Source organism: Oncorhynchus mykiss, unplaced genomic scaffold (genome assembly GCF_013265735.2).
Source record: "Oncorhynchus mykiss isolate Arlee unplaced genomic scaffold, USDA_OmykA_1.1 un_scaffold_130, whole genome shotgun sequence".
Taxonomy (NCBI): Eukaryota; Metazoa; Chordata; class Actinopteri; order Salmoniformes; family Salmonidae; genus Oncorhynchus; species Oncorhynchus mykiss.
Window position 1 is genome coordinate 60,695 of NW_023493663.1, and position 20,791 is coordinate 81,485.

Below are 20,791 nucleotides of genomic sequence, written 5' to 3' on the forward strand. Positions count from 1 at the left end.
TTAATTACTTGTTAGTTTTATCTCTTATTCTTATCCGTATGTTTTTGAAACTGCATTGTTGGTTAGGGGCTCGTAAGTAAGCATTCCACTGTGAGGTCTACTACACCTGTTGTATTCAGCATTCCACTGTGAGGTCTACTACACCTGTTGTATTCAGCATTTCACTGTAAGGTCTACTACACCTGTTGTATTCAGCATTTCACGGTAAGGTCTACTACACCTGTTGTATTCAGCATTTCACTGTAAGGTCTACTACACCTGTTGTATTCAGCATTTCACTGTAAGGTCTACTACACCTGTTGTATTCAGCATTTCACTGTAAGGTCTACTACACCTGTTGTATTCAGCATTTCACTGTAAGGTCTACTACACCTGTTGTATTCAGCATTTCACTGTAAGGTCTACTACACCTGTTGTATTCAGCATTTCACTGTAAGGTCTACTACACCTGTTGTATTCAGCATTTCACTGTAAGGTCTACTACACCTGTTGTATTCAGCATTTCACTGTAAGGTCTACTACACCTGTTGTATTCAGCATTTCACTGTAAGGTCTACTACACCTGTCGTATTCAGCATTTCACTGTAAGGTCTACTACACCTGTTATATTCAGCATTTCACTGTAAGGTCTACCTACACCTGTTGTATTCAGCATTTCACTGTAAGGTCTACTACACCTGTTGTATTCATCATTTCACTGTGAGGTCTACTACACCTGTTGTATTCAGCATTTCACTGTAAGGTCTACCTACACCTGTTGTATTCAGCATTTTACTGTGAGGTCTACTACACCGGTTGAATTCAGCATTTCACTGTGAGGTCTACCTACACCTGTTGTATTCAGCATTTCACTGTAAGGTCTACTACACCTGTTGTATTCAGCATTTCACTGTAAGGTCTACTACACCTGTTGTATTCAGCATTTCACTGTAAGGTCTACTACACCTGTTGTATTCAGCATTTCACTGTAAGGTCTACTACACCTGTTATATTCAGCATTTCACTGTAAGGTCTACCTACACCTGTTGTATTCAGCATTTCACTGTAAGGTCTACTACACCTGTTGTATTCATCATTTCACTGTGAGGTCTACTACACCTGTTGTATTCAGCATTTCACTGTAAGGTCTACTACACCTGTTGTATTCAGCATTTCACTGTAAGGTCTACTACACCTGTTGTATTCAGCATTTCACTGTAAGGTCTACTACACCTGTTATATTCAGCATTTCACTGTAAGGTCTACCTACACCTGTTGTATTCAGCATTTCACTGTAAGGTCTACTACACCTGTTGTATTCATCATTTCACTGTGAGGTCTACTACACCTGTTGTATTCAGCATTTCACTGTAAGGTCTACTACACCTGTTGTATTCAGCATTTCACTGTAAGGTCTACTACACCTGTTGTATTCAGCATTTCACTGTAAGGTCTACTACACCTGTCGTATTCAGCATTTCACTGTGAGGTCTACTACACCTGTTGTATTCAGCATTTCACTGTAAGGTCTACTACACCTGTCGTATTCAGCATTTCACTGTAAGGTCTACTACACCTGTCGTATTCAGCATTTCACTGTAAGGTCTACTACACCTGTTGTATTCAGCATTTCACTGTAAGGTCTACTACACCTGTTGTATTCAGCATTTCACTGTAAGGTCTACCTACACCTGTCGTATTCAGCATTTCACTGTAAGGTCTACTACACCTGTTGTATTCAGCATTTCACTGTAAGGTCTACTACACCTGTTGTATTCAGCATTTCACTGTAAGGTCTACTACACCTGTTGAATTTGACGCATGTAACTAATACAATTTGATTTGATTTGAATCCACGATATGGCAGAGGTTGAAAAGCCATGGGGCGGCAGGGTAGCCTAGTGGTTAGAGCGTTTGACTAGTAACCGAAAGGTTGCAAGTTCAAATCCCCGAGCTGACAAGGTACAAATCTGTCGTTCTGCCCCTGAACAGGTGGTTAACCCACTGTTCTTAGGCCATCATTGAAAATAAGAATTTGTTCTTCTTGCCTAGTAAAATAAAGGTACAAAAATAAGATGTGTTTTCTTAACAACAGTTTATGGTCAACAATATCAAAGGCTGCCCTAACCTTAACCATAACCCCTAACCTTGACCCTAACCCGACCCTGACCCCAACCCTAATAGTACAGCTTCCAATCATATTATTATCAATTTCTTTCAACCAATCATTTGTGTCTGTTATTTTAATTATTGTTGATTATTACATGTTGATTGTCCTTCTCTTTAAGCATACTGAAAGTATTTTGTTAATTTGTTTACAGAGAAATAGCATTGCATTTGGTCAACAAATTGAAATAATTCTAACAGTTTGCTAAGAGCTGGTAGGTCTGCTGTTAGAAACAGAAAAGGCCACTTTACCACTCTTAAGTAGCTGAATGACTTTAGCTTCCCTCCAGGCCTGAGGACAAAGACTTTCTTCTAGGCTCAGATTAAAGCTATGACAGATAGGAGTGGCTATAGAGTCAGATACCATCCTCAGTAGCTTTCCTTCTAAGTTGTCAATTTCGAGGTTTGTCAATACTGATCGATAACAATAATTTTTCCCCCTCTCACACACTAACTTTACAAAATTCAAACTTGATTTCAAACTTTTCTTCCATTATTTGTTTTTTATGTATGAGTACGTTGGCTCACTGGTCGTTGTTGTTCCTGCCTAAGTTTGTCCACTTTGCCAATGAAGTTATCATTAAAATAATGGTCAACATCAAATGGTTTTGTTATGAATAAGCCATCTGATTCGGTGAATGATGGAGTTGAATGTCTTTCACAAATGTGCATGTGTCTGCTCAAACGGTCAGAAACAGACTCCGTGAGGGTGGTATGAGGGCCCGACGTCCACATGTGGGTGTTGTGCTAACAGCCCAACACCGTGCAGGACGTTTGGCATTTGCCAGAGAACACCAAGATTGGCAAATTCGCCACTGGCACCCTGTGCTCTTCACAGATGAAAGCAGGTTCACACTGAGCACATGTGACAGATGTGACAGAGTCTGGAGACGCCGTGGAGAACGTTCTGCTGCCTGCAACATCCTCCAGCATGACCGGTTTGGCGGTGGGTCAGTCATGGTGTGGGGTGGCATTTCTTTGGGGGGGGCCGCATTGCCCGCCATGTGCTCGCCAGAGGTAGCCTGACTGCCATTAGGTACCGAGATGAGATCCTCAGACCCCTTGTGAGACCATATGCTGGTGCGGTTGGCCCTGGGTTCCTCCTAATGCAAGACAATGCTAGACCTCATGTGGCTGGAGTGTGTCAGCAGTTCCTGCAAGAGGAAGGCATTGATGCTATGGATGGCCCGCCCGTTCCCCAGACCTGAATCCAATTGAGCACATCTGGGACATCATGTCTTGCTCCATCCACCAATGCCACGTTGCACCACAGACTGTCCAGGAGTTGTCGGATGCTTTAGTCCAGGTCTGGGAGGAGATCCTTCAGGAGACCATCCGCCATCTCATCAGGAGCATGCCCAGGCGTTGTAGGGAGGTCATACAGGCACGTGGAGGCCACACACACTACTGAGCCTCATTTTGACTTGTTTTAAGGACATTACATCAAAGTTGGATCAGCCTGTAGTGTGGTTTTCCACTTTAATTTTGAGTGTCACTCCAAATCCAGACCTTCATGGGTTGATAAATTTGATTTCCATTGATAATTTTTGTGTGATTTTGTTGTCAGCACATTCAACTATGTAAAGAAAAAAGTATTTAATAAGAATATTTCATTAATTCAGATCTAGGATGTGTTATTTTTGTGTTCCCTTTATTTTTTTGAGCAGTGTATTTTGACATCATCCACATAAGAGTCACAGCAAAATCTTTTGTATGATCTGCCATATACTATTATAGGCCCAGCATTTGGAACTTTTGCTTCCTGAATATAGCCACTATATTGTGATCACTGCATCCAATGGGTATGGATAAGCTTAAAAAAAGTTTTACAGTATTAGTGAAAATGTCATGAATAATGTGGATGATCTTGTTCCTGTATGTCGTCTGGAATAGAGAGGAGACCAAGATGCGACGTGGTAAGTATTCGTCATTGTAATGGGAAAACTGAACACTACAAAACAAGCTAATTCACATCGTGCTGACACAAACACTACACATAGACCATCACCCACAATGACAAAACAGGCTACCTAAATATGGTTCCCAATCAGAGACAACGACTAACACCTGCCTCTGATTGAGAACCATATCAGGCCAAACACAGAACAGACAAACTAGACATACAACATAGAATGCCCACTCAGATCACACCCTGACCAAACAAAACCTATAAACATACAAAGCAAACTATGGTCAGGGTGTGACACTGTAGTGTTTGTTAAAACCCTGGTAGGTTGATTAACCTGTCTGGGATAAAGTGGGGCAAAAAAACTATTTAGTCAGCCACCAATTGTGCATGTCTCCCACTTAAAAAGATGAGAGAGGCCTGTAATTTTCATCATAGGTACGCTTAAACTATGACAGAGAAAATGAGAAAAAGAATCCAGAAAATCACATTGTAGGATTTTTAATGAATTTATTTTCAAATTATGGTGGAAATAAGTATTTGTCTATTCATTACCTTTGACTTCTTCTGTTGACTGTTCTGTTCTTCTGTCTGTCCAATATGTCCCATCACAAATGGTCCTTTAATTCGATTAATTCCGTCCATATATCCAAATGTCCAAAATGTCAATTTATTTGGAGCGTTTGATCCAGAAAATACCGGTTCCAAGTCGCGCAACATGACTACAAAATGTCTAATAAGTTACCTGTAAGCTTTGTCCAAACATGTCAAACTACTTTCAAAATACAACTTTAGGTGTTTTTTTTACGTAATAATCGATACAATTGAAGACAGGATGATCTGTGTTCAATACAAACAAAGTGGAGCGAGCTTTTCAGGTCACGCGCCTCTATCAAAGGTCACGCGCCTATATCACTTCTCTCTACCCTCATTCTGAACAGTGTTACTTCTTCAGTTATTAAAGGAAAACCTCAACCAATTTCTAATAACTGCTGACATCCAGTGGAAGCGATAGGAACTGCAGGAAAGTCGATTAGAAATCTGGAATCACATTGAAAACCCATTGAAATGAGAGTGACCTCAAAAAATAATGTGAACGCTTTGTCCTCTGGGGTTTGCCTGCCAAATAAGTGCTGTTATACTCACAGACATGATTCAAACAGTTTTAGAAACTTCAGAGTGTTTTCTATCCAATATGCTAATAATATGCATATCTTAGCTTCTGGGTCTGAGTAGCAGGCCGTTTACTTTGGACACGCTTTTCATCCAGACGTGAAAATACTGTCCAGACGCTTTTCATCCAGACGTGAAAATACTGTCCAGACGTGAAAATACTGTCCCTGTCCCTGTCCTTGTCCCAAAGAAGTTAATAACCTGAACCAGGTTACAGTGAGAAGCTTCCTCTTGAGCAGACAGCTTGATGAAAACCAGTCAATATTCAGATTCCCAAGGAAGTAGACCTCTGTTATATCACATACACTATGAAGCATTTCACACATATTATTTAGATACTGGCTGTATTCAGTGCCTTCGGAAAATATTTAGAACCATTGACTTTTTCCACATGTTGTTACAGCCTTATTCTAAAATGGATTCAATTGTTTTTTCCTCATCAATCTTCACACAATAGCCCATAATGACAAAGCAAAAAATTTTCAGACAAAAAATTTAAATATCACATTTACTTAAGTATTCAGACCTTTTACTCAGTACTTTGTTGAAGCACCTTTACCAGCGACTACAGCCTCGAGGATTCTTGGGTATGACACTACAAGCTTGGCAACCTATACTTGGGGGAGTTTCTCCCATTCTTCTGTGCAGATCCTCACAAGCTCTGTCAGGTTGGATGGGGAGCAAGTCTAGGCCACTCAAGGACATTCAGAGATATGTCCTGAAGCCACTCCTGTGTTGTCTTGGCTGTGTGCTTTGTTGGAAGGTGAACCTTTGCCCCATTCGGAGGTCCGTAGAGCTCTGGAGCAGGATTTCATCAAGGATCTCTCTGTACTTTGCTCTGTTTATCTTTCCCTGAATCCTGACTAGTCTCCCAGTCCCTGCCGCTGAAAAACATCCCACAGCAGAATGCTTCCACCACGATGTGTCACTGTAGGGATGGTGCCCGGTTTCCTCCAGACGTGACACTTGGCATTCAGGCCAAAGAGTTCAATCTTGGTTTCATCAGACCAGAGAATCTTGTTTCTCATGGTCTGAGAGTCCTTTAGGTGTTTTTGGCAAACTCCAAACGGGCTGTGATGTGTATTTTACTGAGAAGTGGCTTCCGTCTGGCCTCTCTACAATAAAGGCCTAATTGGTGGAGTGTTGCAGAGATGGTTGTTCTTCTGGAAGGTTCTCCCATCGCCACAGAGGGACTCTGGAGCTCTGTCAGAGTGACCATCGGATTATTGGTCACCTACCTGACCAAGGCCCTTCTCCCCCGATTGCTCAGTTTGACTGGGCAGCCAGCTCTAGGAATAGTCTTGTTGGTTCCAAACTTTTTTTTCCATTTAAAAATGATGGGGATCTTGGGGATCTTTAATGCGGCAGACATTTTTTGGTACCATTCCCCAGATCTGTGCCTCGACACAATCCTTTCTCAGAGCTCTACGGACAATTCCTTTGACCTCATGGCTTGGTTTTTGCTCTAACATGCACTGTCAACTGTGGGATCTTATATAGACAGTTGTGTGCCTTTCCAAATCATGTCCAATCAATTGAATTTACCACAGGTGGACTCCAATCAAGTTGTAGAACATCTCAAGGTGATCAATAGAAACAGGAAGCACCTGAGCTCAATTTCGAATCTCATAGCAAAGGGTCTGAATACTGATGTAAATAGCTATTTCTGTTATGTTTTTTATAACATTTGCAAAAATGTCTAAAACCCTGTTTTCACTTTGTCATTATGGGGTATTGTGTGTAGATTGATGAGGTAAACAATTAATTTAATCCATTTTAGAATAAGCTGTATGTGGAAAAGGGGAAGGATTTGAATACTTTCCGAAGGCACTGTGTTGTTTAGATACTGACTGACTTGGTGGCCTATAGCAACACCCCAAAAGAAAAGGCTTTAGATTTGCAAGGTGAACATGCAACCACAACACTTCATAACACTTGACATAAGATATTCTCTAAGCATTACAGGGATATGGCTCTGAATATATACAGCAACACCTCCCCCATAAGCATTCCTGTCTCTTCTACAGATGTTATATCCTTGTATTGATACTGCTGTATCATCAAATGATTATCTAAGTGAGTCTCAGAAATGGCTAATATATGAATGTTATCTGATGTTAGCAAGTTATTGATTTCATGAACCAGCTGGAATAAGTTCTTTCCTCTTCTGGCGCACACCTTCAGGATAGTTTCTAGTAGAGGAAGATGTACGTTCCTCTCAAGTTCTTGGCTCTTTCCAGAACAGCTACCTTGTCCTTGAACCTCAGGAATTTGACCACTATCAGCCTGGTTCTGTCATCTGGGCCAGTGGTGGGTTTTCCAGTCCTGTGGGCGTGCTCCACCTCAATCTTCCTGTGGTCCATCTTCAGTTTCTCCGAGATCATTTCCCTCACTTTGTCCTCATAGTCTACCCAGGTCTCATGTGGAGATTATGCAATTCCACAATTCTGCAATTCCATCCACAACCAATTGGCAAACGTTCTGCACATTGAGAAACCATGTGACTAAACTGAATAAAAAGAAGAAGAAACTCTACTATGAAACAAAGATAAATGATATTAAGAACCATAATAAAAACCTATGGAGCACCTTAAATTAGGTTTTGGGCAAAAAAGGCAAACTCAGCTCCATCATTCATTCAATTCAGATGCCTCATTCGTCACAACCCACTGACATTGCCATTAATTAACTTAGGCATGACATGCTAGCAACAAACACTGACACTACATGTCAAGTATAACTGATCCAACTATGAAAGACAAGCATTGTAATTTTGAATTCTGTAACGTGAGCGTGGAAGAGGTGAAAAAAATATTGTTGTCTATCAACAATGACAAAGCCACCGGGGTCTGACAATGTCTGACAACTTGGATGGAAAATGACTGAGGATAATAGCGGATGATTTTGCCACTCCTGTTTGCCATAGGGTTAGGGTTAGGATTAGGGTTAGGGTTCTTCAATCTAAGCCTACTAGAAAGTGTGTGCCCTCAGGCCTGGAGGGAAGCAAAAGTAATTCTGCTCCCCTTTTACCAACCCTTTTGGAAAAATGTGTTTTTGACCAGATATAATTATTTTTTACTGGGAAACAAATTGACAACAGACTTTCAGCCCACATATAGGGAAGGACATTCAACAAGTGTTACACACTTACACAAATTACTGTGGGTGGCTGAGAGAAATTGATGATAAAAAGATTGGGGTGGCTGTTTTGTTAGACTTCAGTGCGGCTTTAACAATATTGATCATAGTCTTCTACTGGAAAAACATATGTGTTATGGCTTATGGTGTTATGGCTTTACACCCCCTGCTATATTGTGGATAAAGATTTACCTGTCTAACAGAAAACAGAGGGTGTTCTTTAATGGAAGCCTCTCCGACATAACCCAGGTAGAATCAGGAATTCCCCAGGGCAGCTGTCTAGGCCCCTTACTTTTTTCCATCTTTACTAATGACATGACACTGGCTTTGAGTAAAGCCAGTGGCATGTATGTATGTGTATGACTTAACACTGTACATGTCAGCTACTACAGTCAGCTACGACTAATAAGTTAGTCGTAAATATTATTTTTTTAAACTGAAAGTATTGTATTTGGGGCAAATCATTCACTAAACCCTAAACCCCAACTAAATTGTGTAATGAACTATGTGGAAATGTAGCAAGTTGAGCTGACTAAACTGCTTGGAGTAACCCTGGATTGTAAACTGTCATGGTCAAAACATGTTGATACAACAGTAGCTAAGATGAGAAGAGAAGTCTGTCTATAATAAAGCGCTGCTCTGTCTTCTTAACAACACTATCAACAAGGCAGGTCCTACAGGCCCTTGTTTCTACCTTCTTAACAACACTATCAACAAGGCAGGTCCTACAGGCCCTAGTTTCTACATTCTTAACAACACTATCAACAAGGCAGGTCCTACAGGCCCTAGTTTCTACCTTCTTAACAACACTATCAACAAGGCAGGTCTACAGGCCCTAGTTTCTACCTTCTTAACAACACTATCAACAAGGCAGGTCCTACAGGCCCTAGTTTCTACCTTATTAACAACACTATCAACAAGGCAGGTCCTACAGGCCCTAGTTTATACCTTCTTAACGACACTATCAACAAGGCAAGGTCCTACAGGCCCTAGTTTCTACCTTCTTAACGACACTATCAACAAGGCAGGTCCTACAGGCCCTAGTTTATACCTTCTTAACGACACTATCAACAAGGCAGGTCCTACAGGCCCTAGTTTCTACCTTCTTAACGACACTATCAACAAGGCAGGTCCTAAAGTCCCTAGTTTCTACCTTCTTAACAACACTATCAACAAGGCAGGTCCTACAGGCCCTAGTTTCTACCTTCTTAACAACACTATCAACAAGGCAGGTCCTACAGGCCCTAGTTTCTACCTTCTTAACAACACTATCAACAAGGCAGGTCCTACAGTCCCTAGTTTCTACATTCTTAACAACACTATCAACAAGGCAGGTCCTACAGGCCCTAGTTTCTACCTTCTTAACAACACTATCAACAAGGCAGGTCCTACAGGCCCTAGTTTCTACCTTCTTAACAACACTATCAACAAGGCAGGTCCTACAGGCCCTAGTTTCTACCTTCTTAACAACACTATCAACAAGGCAGGTCCTACAGTCCCTAGTTTCTACATTCTTAATAACACTATCAACAAGGCAGGTCCTACAGGCCCTAGTTTCTACGCACCTGGACTGCTGTTCAGTCATGTTGTAAGGTGGCACAAAGAGGGATCTTGGAAAACTAGAATTGGGAGGTGCACAGTACTACATAGAGCTCTATTCGACAGTACTACATAGAGCCATGACTACATGGAACTCTATTCCACAGTACTACATAGAGCCATGACTACATGGAACTCTATTCCACAGTACTACATAGAGCCATGACTACATGGAACTCTATTCCACAGTACTACATAGAGCCATGACTACATGGAACTCTATTCCACAGTACTACATAGAGCCATGACTACATGGAACTCTATTCCACAGTACTACATAGAGCCATGACTACATGGAACTCTATTCCACAGTACTACATAGAGCCATGACTACATGGAACTCTATTCCACAGTACTACATTGAGCCATGACTACATGGAACTCTATTCCACAGTACTACATAGAGCCGTAACTACATGGAACTCTATTCCACAGTACTACATAGAGCCATGACTACATGGAACTCTATTCCACAGTACTACATAGAGCCATGACTACATGGAACTCTATTCCGCATCAGGTAACTGATGCAGCAGTAGAATCAGATTAAAAAACGGATACAAATAAATGTCTCTGTGAATAGACACACACACACACACACACACACACAAAACACGCACACACACACAAAACACACACACAGGCTAACACACGCACTCTACACATGTACACTGTAATATTGTTGTATGGTGGTATTATACATGTTGTATTGTAGACATGTAGTGGTGTAATAATGTTATATAATGTACTGTTTTATCTTTAGTTTTATATGTAATGTAAGTGCCTTAATGTGTTTGGACCCCAGGAAGAGTAGCTGCTGCCTTGGCAACAGCTAATCGGGATCCATAATAAACCCCAGGAAGAGTAGCTGCTGCCTTGGCAACAGCTAATGGGGATCCATAATAAACCCCAGGAAGAGTAGCTGCTGCCTTGGCAACAGCTAATGGGGATCCATAATAAACCCCAGGAAGAGTAGCTGCTGCCTTGGCAACAGCTAATGGGGATCCATAATAAACCCCAGGAAGAGTAGCTGCTGCCTTGGCAACAGCTAATGGGGATCCATAATAAACCCCAGGAAGAGTAGCTGCTGCCTTGGCAACAGCTAATGGGGATCCATAATAAACCCCAGGAAGAGTAGCTGCTGCCTTGGCAACAGCTAATGGGGATCCATAATAAACCCCAGGAAGAGTAGCTGCTGCTTGGCAACAGCTAATGGGGATCCATAATAAACCCCAGGAAGAGTAGCTGCTGCCTTGGCAACAGCTGATGGGGATCCATAATAAACCCCAGGAAGAGTAGCTGCTGCCTTGGCAACAGCTAATGGGGATTTATAATAAACCCCAGGAAGAGTAGCTGCTGCCTTGGCAACAGCTAATGGGGATCCATAATAAACCCCAGGAAGAGTAGCTGCTGCCTTGGCAACAGCTAATGGCGAACCCTATTAATTACAAATACAAATACAATGTTGTTTTGCCATGATTGTCCCACTAGATAATCTGATTTCTCCATCATTGTTATCATAGATTCACATGCAGAACTGATGTCCTCTCTCAATGATTTACAGTTTGCTGTCATCTTGCCGTTCTCCTGTTTAAACTGTTTCAACTCATTGAGCTGACCCTGGGAGAACTGCAAACTGTTCGTCTTTTATTAGTTGAATCCACCAGTATTTGGACACTTAAAGTTATTTTCTTGTTGTTGTAACAACTGCTTGTGTAACTTTTTTTGTTCATTTAAAAGATCCTTCACCTGTGATAGAGAGACACCACAGCCGTCAATGGTACTCCTGCCGGCTTTGGTCTTTGTTATGGTAACAACGTACGTAGGATACGCTGTTACCCCTCTCAGTTCCAGACAGGACAGGTTATACTGTTACCCCTCTCAGTTCCAGACAGGACAGGATACGCTGTTACCCCTCTCAGTTCCAGACAGGACAGGATACGCTGTTACCCCTCTCAGTTCCAGACAGGACAGGTTATGCTGTTACTCCTCTCAGTTCCAGACAGGACAGGTTATGCTGTTACCCCTCTCAGTTCCAGACAGGACAGGTTATACTGTTACTCCTCTCCTCTCTGTTCCAGACAGGACAGGTTATGCTGCTACTCCTCTCAGTTCCAGACAGGACAGGTTATACTGTTACTCCTCTCCTCTCTGTTTCAGACAGGACAGGTTATGCTGTTACTCCTCTCAGTTCCAGACAGGTTATACTGTTACTCCTCTCAGTTCCAGACAGGACAGGTTATGCTGTTACTCCTCTCCTCTCAGTTCCAGACAGGACAGGTTATACTGTTTCTCCTCTCAGTTCCAGACAGGACAGGTTATGCTGCTACTCCTCTCAGTTCCAGACAGGGCAGGTTATAATGTTACTCCTCTCAGTTCCAGACAGGACAGGTTATACTGTTACTCCTCTCAGTTCCAGACAGGATAGGTTATGCTGTTACTCATCTCCTCTCTGTTCCAGACTGGACAGGTTATGCTGTTACTCCTCTCAGTTCCAGACAGGAGAGGTTATACTGTTACTCCTCTCAGTTCCAGACAGGACAGGTTATACTGTTACTCCTCTCAGTTCCAGACAGGACAGGTTATACTGTTTCTCCTCTCAGTTCCAGACAGGACAGGTTATTCTGTTACTCCTCTCAGTTCCAGACAGGACAGGTTATACTGTTACTCCTCTCAGTTCCAGACAGGTTATACTGTTACTCCTCTCAGTTCCAGACAGGACAGGTTATGCTGTTACTCCTCTCCTCTCAGTTCCAGATAGGACAGGTTATACTGTTTCTCCTCTCAGTTCCAGACAGGACAGGTTATGCTGCTACTCCTCTCAGTTCCAGACAGGGCAGGTTATAATGTTACTCCTCTCAGTTCCATACAGGACAGGTTATACTGCTACTCCTCTCAGTTCCAGACAGGACAGGTTATGCTGTTACTCATCTCCTCTCTGTTCCAGACTGGACAGGTTATGCTGTTACTCCTCTCAGTTCCAGACAGGAGAGGTTATACTGTTACTCCTCTCAGTTCCAGACAGGACAGGTTATACTGTTACTCCTCTCAGTTCCAGACAGGACAGGTTATACTGTTTCTCCTCTCAGTTCAAGACAGGACAGGTTATTCTGTTACTCCTCTCAGTTCCAACAGGACAGGTTATACTGTTACTCCTCTCAGTTCCAGACAGGACAGGTTATACTGTTACTATTCTCAGTTCCAGACAGGACAGGTTATACTGTTACTCCTCTCAGTCCCAGACTGGACAGGTTATACTGTTACTCCTCTCAGTTCCAGACAGGACAGGTTATAATGTTTCTCCTCTCAGTTCCAGACAGGACAGGTTATACTGTTACTGCTCTCAGTTCCAGACAGGACAGGTTATGCTGTTACTCCTCTCAGTTCCAGACAGGACAGGTTATACTGCTACTCCTCTCCTCTCAGTTCCAGACAGGACAGGTTATACTGTTACTCCTCTCAGTTCCAGACAGGACAGGTTATACTGTTACTCCTCTCAGTTCCAGACGGGACAGGTTATACTGTTACTCCTCTCAGTTCCAGACAGGACAGGTTATGCTGTTACTCCTCTCAATTCCAGACAGGACAGGTTATACTGTTACTCCTCTCAGTTCCAGACAGGACAGGTCGCAGGGAAGATTGAAAACAATAACAAACAGCAGGGATCTTGACAGCCAAAAGCCCCGGCCAATCCGTGGTCCCAGCCACAATGGCTAACAGTGTTGCGGGCATCGTTCAAGCAGTCAAGAAAACCCCGCTAGCAACTAGGCACTTAACAGCTCCTCAGACCTGGCCTTGGTCGGCAGGATCACTGGACAGATAGTAGTGGTCCCAGCAACTGATGCTGACCACGTCACGGGATCCAAACTCTTAAGGTAGCTAGCTAGTAACCACACTTTTTCAATGGAATTTTCTACAATAACACTCTCCCTCGTTCCGCGTTCAACTGGAAGTGACGAGCGCCGCCTCTGGACGTAAAAACAGTAGATGAGGGGGGTAAGATACACTAGGGGGTGTGTGTGTGAGTGTGTGTGTGTGTGTGTGTTGGTGGGTGTGAGGGGGGGGGTGTACCTCTCCAGGGACAGTTTCCTGAAAATGTTGTTGACGGTCTCCAGGTCGTAGGAATCTAAACATTCTGACTGATGGGAGGAGGAGGAGGAGTGGAGCGAGGGAGGACCACGTGTTTCCATTTCCTCATCTGGATGGAGAGAGGGGAGGGAGAGGGATGATTAGAAGGGTATAGGGTCTACAGGTATACAGTATGGGGCTGGCTGTAGGGTATAGGGTCTACAGTATGGGGCAGTAGGGTATAGGGTCTAGAGGTATACAGTATGGGGCAGTAGGGTATAGGGTCTAGAGGTATACAGTATGGGGCAGTAGGGTATAGGGTCTATAGTAAGGGACCGTAGGGTATAGGGTCTACAGTATGGGGCAGTAGGGCATAGGGTCTATAGGTATACAGTTTGGGGCTGTAGAGAATAGGGTCTACAGGTATACAGTATGGGGCAATAGGGTCTACAGTATGGGGTATCAGGGTATAGGGTCTATAGGAATACAGTATGGGACTGTAGGGTATAGGGTCTATAGGTATACAGTATGGGGCTGTAGGGTATAGGGTCTATAGGTATACAGTATGGGGCTGTAGGGTAGAGGGTCTAGAGTATGGGGCTGTAGGGTATACGGTCTATAGGTCTACAGTATGGGGCAGTAGGGTATAGGGTCTACAGTATGGGGCTGTAGGGTATACGGTCTATAGGTCTACAGTATGGGGCAGTAGGGTATAGGGTCTACAGGTATACCGTATGGGACTGTAGGGTATAGGGTCTACAGTATGGGGCTGTAGGGTATAGGGTCTATAGGTATACAGTATGTGGCAGTAGGGTATAGGGTTTATAGTATGGGGCAGTAGGGTATAGGGTCTATAGGTCTACAGTATGGGGCAGTAGGGTATAGGGTCTATAGCTATACAGTATGGGGCAGTAGGGTATAGGGTCTATAGGTCTACAGTATGGGGCAGTAGGGTATAGGGTCTACAGGTATACAGTATGGGACTGCAGGGTATAGGGTCTAGAGTATGGGACTGCAGGGTATAGGGTCTACAATATGGGACTGTAGGGTATAGGGCCTAGAGTATGGGGCTGTAGGGTATAGGGGCTAGAGTATGGGGCAGCAGGGTGTAGGGTCTACAATATGGGACTGTGGGGTATAGGGTCTAGAGTATGGTGCTGTAGGGTATAGGGTCTACAATATGGGACTGTAGGGTTTAAGGTCTACAGTATGGGGCAGTAGGGTATAGGGTCTATAGGTCTACAGTATGGGGCTTTAGGGTAGAGGGTCTACAGGTATACAGTATGGGGCAGTAGGATATAGGGTCTACAGTATGGGGCAGTAGGGTATAGGGTCTATAGGTATACAGTATGGGGCTGTAGGGTAGAGGGTCTACAGGTATACAGTATGGGGCAATAGGGTCTACAGTATGGGGCATCAGGGTATAGGGTCTATAGGAATATAGTATGGGACTGTAGGGTATAGGGTCTATAGGTGTACAGTATGGGGCTGTAGGGTATAGGGTCGATAGGTATACAGTATGGGGCTGTAGGGTAGAGGGTCTACTGTATGGGGCAGTAGGGTATAGGGTCTACAGTATGGGGCTGTAGGGTATACGGTCTATAGGTCTACAGTATGGGGCAGTAGGGTATAGGGTCTACAGGTATACAGTATGGGACTGTAGGGTATAGGGTCTAGAGTATGGGGCTGTAGGGTAGAGGGTCTACAGGTATACAGTATGGGGCAGTAGGGTATAGGGTCTACAGTATGGGGCTGTAGGGTATACGGTCTATAGGTCTACAGTATGGGGCAGTAGGGTATAGGGTCTACAGATATACAGTATGGGACTGTAGGGTATAGGGTCTAGAGTATGGGGCTTTAGGGTAGAGGGTCTACAGGTATACAGTATGGGGCAGTAGGGTATAGGGTCTACAGTATGGGGCAGTAGGGTATAGGGTCTATAGGTATACAGTATGGGACTGTAGGGTATAGGGTCTATAGGTATACCTTTATGGGGCAGTTGGGTATAGGGTCTACAGGTATACAGTATGGGTCTTTAGGGTATAGGGTCTACAGTATGGGGCAGTATGGTATAGGGTCTATAGGTATACAGTATGGGGCTGTAGGGTATAGGGTCTATAGGTATACAGCATGGGGCTGTAGGGTATAGGGTCTATATTATGGGGCAGTAGGGTATAGGGTCTAGAAGTATACAGTATGGACCTGTAGGGTATAGGGTCTACAGTATGGGGCAGTAGGGTATAGGGTCTATAGGTATACAGTATGGGCCTGTAGGGTATAGGGTCTACAGTATGGGGCAGTAGGGTATAGGGTCTATAGGTATACAGTATGGGGCTGTAGGGTATAGGGTCTATAGGTATACAGTATGGGGCTGTAGGGTATAGGGTCTATATTATGGGGCAGTAGGGTATAGGGTCTAGAAGTATACAGTATGGACCTGTAGGGTCTATGGGTATACAGTATGGGACTGCAGGGTATAGGGTCTAGAGTATGGGGCTGCAGGGTATAGGGTCTACAATATGGGACTGTAGGGTATAGGGTCTAGAGTTTGGGGCTGTAGGGTATAGGGGCTAGAGTATGGGGCAGCAGGGTGTAGGGTCTACAATATGGGACTGTAGGGTATAGGGTTTAGAGTATGGTGCTGTAGGGTATAGGGTCTACAATATGGGACTGTAGGGTATAAGGTCTACAGTATGGGGCTGTAGGATATAGGGTCTATAGGTATACAGTATGGGGCTGTAGGGTATAGGGTCTATAGGTATACAGTATGGGGCTCTAGGGTATAGGGTCTATGGGTATACAGTATGGGGCTTTAGGGGTATAGGGTATACAGTATGGGGCAGTAGGGTATAGGGTCTATAGGTATACAGTCTGGGGCTTTAGGGTAGAGGGTCTACAGGTATACAGTATGGGGCAGTAGGGTATAGGGTCTACAGTATGGGACAGTAGGGTATAGGGTCTATAGGTATACAGTATGGGACTGTAGGGTATAGGGTCTATAGGTATACCTTTATGGGGCTGTAGGGTATAGGGTCTAGAGGTATACAGTATGGGGCTGTAGGGTAGAGGGTCTACAGGTATACAGTATGGAGCAGTAGGGTATAGGGTCTACAGTATGGGACTGTAGGGTATAGGGTCTATAGGTATACCTTTATGGGGCAGTATGGTATAGGGTCTACAGGTATACAGTATGGGGCTTTAGGGTATAGGGTCTACAGTATGGGGCAGTATGGTATAGGGTCTATAGGTATACAGTATGGGGCTGTAGGGTATAGGGTCTGTATTATGTGGCAGTAGGGTATAGGGTCTAGAAGTATACAGTATGGGCCTGTAGGGTATAGGGTCTACAGTATGGGGCAGTAGGGTATAGGGTCTACAGTATGGGGCTGTAGGGTATACGGTCTATAGGTCTATAGTATGGGGCAGTAGGGTATAGGGTCTAGAAGTATACAGTATAGGCCTGTAGGGTATAGGGTCTACAGTATGGGGCAGTAGGGTATAGGGTCTATAGGTATACAGTATGGGACTGCAGGGTATAGGGTCTAGAGTATGGGGCTGCAGGGTATAGGGTCTACAATATGGGACTGTAGTGTATAGGATCTAGAGTATGGGGCTGTAGGGTATAGGGGCTAGATTATGGGGCTGTAGGGTATAGGGTCTACAATATGGGACTGTAGGGTATAGGGTTTAGAGTATGGTGCTGTAGGGTATAGGGTCTACAATATGGGACTGTAGGGTATAAGATCTACAGTATGGGGCTGTAGGATATAGGGTCTATAGGTATACAGTATGGGGCTGTAGGGTATAGGGTCTATAGGTATACAGTCTGGGGCTTTAGGGTAGAGGGTCTACAGGTATACAGTATGGGGCAGTAGGGTATAGGGTCTACAGTATGGGGCAGTAGGGTATGGGGTCTATAGGTATACAGTATGGGACTGTAGGGTATAGGGTCTAGAGGTATACAGTATGGGGCTGTAGGGTATAGGGTCTATAGGTATACAGTCTGGGGCTTTAGGGTAGAGGGTCTACAGGTATACAGTATGGGGCAGTAGGGTATAGGGTCTACAGTATGGGGCAGTAGGGTATAGGGTCTATAGGTATACAGTATGGGACTGTAGGGTATAGGGTCTAGATGTATACAGTATGGGGCTGTAGGGTAGAGGGTCTACAGGTATACAGTATGGAGCAGTAGGGTATAGGGTCTATAGTTTGGGGCTGTAGGGTATAAGGTCTATAAAATGGGGCTGTAGGGTATAGGGTCCATAGTTTGGGGCTGTAAGGTATAGAGTCTACAGTATGGGGCTGTAGGGTATAGGGTCTATAATTTGGGGCTGTAGGGTATAGGGTCTATAGTTTGGGGCTGTAAGGTATAGAGCCTACAGTATGGGGCTGTAGGGTATAGGACATCTACAGTCTCAGGTACCTTACCATAATCCATGTTGTCTACACACTCATATTCAAAGTCACAGAGGCTGAAACAGAGAAGGAAAAATGTAGTCAGAAGTTTGAAACCTTTTTCCAATGTATTGGGTGTAGGGTAAAGGGTATAGGGTAAAGGGTGTAGGGTAAAGGGTGTAGGGTAAAGGGTGTAGGGTAAAGGGTGTAGGGTAAAGGGTGTAGGGTAAAGGGTGTAGTGTAAAGGGTGTAGGGTAAAGGGTGTAGGGTAAAGGGTATAGGGTAAATGGTGTAGGGTAAAGGGTATAGTGTAAAGGGTGTAGGGTAAAGGGTGTAGGGTAAAGGGTATAGGGTAAATGGTGTAGGGTAAAGGGTATAGGGTAAATGGTGTAGGGTAAAGGGTATAGTGTAAAGGGTGTAGGGTAAAGGGTGTAGGGTAAAGGGTATAGGGTAAATGGTGTAGGGTAAAGGGTATAGGGTAAATGGTGTAGGGTAAAGGGTGTAGGGTAAAGGGTGTAGGGTAAAGGGTGTAGTGTAAAGGGTGTAGGGTAAAGGGTGTAGGGTAAAGGGTATAGGGTAAAGGGTGTAGGGTAAAGGGTGTAGGGTAAGGGTATAGGGTAAAGGGTGTAGGGTAAAGGGTGTAGGGTAAAGGGTGTAGGGTAAATGGTGTAGGGTAAAGGGTGTAGGGTAAAGAGTATAGGGTAAAGGGTGTAGCGTAAATGGTGTAGGGTAAAGGGTGTAGCGTAAATGTGGAGGGGTAAAGGGTGTAGGGTAAAGGTTGTAGTGTAAAGGGTGTAGCGTAAATGGTGTAGGGTAAAGGGTATAGGGTAAAGGGTGTAGGGTAAAGGGTGTAGCGTAAATGTGGAGGGGTAAAGGGTGTAGGGTAAAGGTTGTAGTGTAAAGGGTGTAGCGTAAATGGTGTAGGGTAAAGGGTATAGGGTAAATGGTGTAGGGTAAAGGGTGTAGGGTATAGGGTGTAGGGTAAAGGATATAGGGTATAGGGTAAAGGGTGTAGTGCAAAGGGTGTAGGGTAAAGGGTGTAGGGTAAAGGGTGTAGGGTAAAGGGTGTAGGGTAAAGGCTGTGGGGTAAATGGTGTAGGGTAAATGGTGTAGGGTAAAGGGTGTAGGGTAAAGAGTATAGGGTAAAGGGTGTAGCGTAAATGTGGAGGGGTAAAGGGTGTAGGGTAAAGGTTGTAGTGTAAAGGGTGTAGCGTAAATGGTGTAGGGTAAAGGGTATAGGGTAAATGGTGTAGGGTAAAGGGTGTAGGGTATAGGGTGTAGGGTAAAGGATATAGGGTATAGGGTAAAGGGTGTAGTGCAAAGGGTGTAGGGTAAAGGGTGTAGGGTAAAGGGTAAAGGGAGAAGGCTGTAGTGTACAGTGCCTTGCGAAAGTATTCGGCCCCCTTGAACTTTGCGACCTTTTGCCACATTTCAGGCTTCAAACATAAAGATATAAAACTGTATTTTTTTGTGAAGAATCAACAACAAGTGGGACACAATCATGAAGTGGAACGACATTTATTGGATATTTCAAACTTTTTTAACAAATCAAAAACTGAAAAATTGGGCGTGCAAAATTATTCAGCCCCTTTACTTTCAGTGCAGCAAACTCTCTCCAGAAGTTCAGTGAGGATCTCTGAATGATCCAATGTTGACCTAAATGACTACTGATGATAAATACAATCCACCTGTGTGTAATCAAGTCTCCGTATAAATGCACCTGCACTGTGATAGTCTCAGAGGTCCGTCAAAAGCGCAGAGAGCATCATGAAGAACAAGGAACACACCAGGCAGGTCCGAGATACTGTTGTGAAGAAGTTTAATGCCGGATTTGGATACAAAAAGATTTCCCAAGCTTTAAACATCCCAAGGAGCACTATGCAAGCGATAATATTGAAATGGAAGGAGTATCAGACCACTGCAAATCTACCAAGACCTGGCCGTCCCTCTAAACTTTCAGCTCATACAAGGAGAAGACTGATCAGAGATGCAGCCAAGAGGCCCATGATCACTCTGGATGAACTGCAGAGATCTACAGCTGAGGTGGGAGACTCTGTCCATAGGACAACAATCAGTCGTATATTGCACAAATCTGGCCTTTATGGAAGAGTGGCAAGAAGAAAGCCATTTCTTAAAGACATCCATAAAAAGTGTAGTTTAAAGTTTGCCACAAGCCACCTGGGAGACACACCAAACATGTGGAAGAAGGTGCTCTGGTCAGATGAAACCAAAATTGAACTTTTTGGCAACAATGCAAAACGTTATGTTTGGCGTAAAAGCAACACAGCTGAACACACCATCCCCACTGTCAAACATGGTGGTGGCAGCATCATGGTTTGGGCCTGCTTTTCTTCAGCAGGGACAGGG

At 43.9% G+C, this 20,791-nt stretch overlaps 1 protein-coding gene across 2 annotated transcripts in view; it reads right to left on the reverse strand.

The window, feature by feature from the left end:
• Positions 1 to 20,791, reverse strand: part of LOC110518051 (caspase recruitment domain-containing protein 11) — a 118,693-nt gene that overhangs the window by 23,173 nt on the left and 74,729 nt on the right. For both annotated transcript variants that reach the window (XM_036972243.1, XM_036972242.1), the window contains 2 exons: positions 18,458 to 18,501; positions 14,033 to 14,159 (listed from right to left, as the gene is read on the reverse strand). In XM_036972243.1, coding sequence (XP_036828138.1) covers positions 14,033 to 14,159; positions 18,458 to 18,501 — 171 coding nt within the window. The remainder of the gene's footprint in view (positions 1 to 14,032; positions 14,160 to 18,457; positions 18,502 to 20,791) is intronic.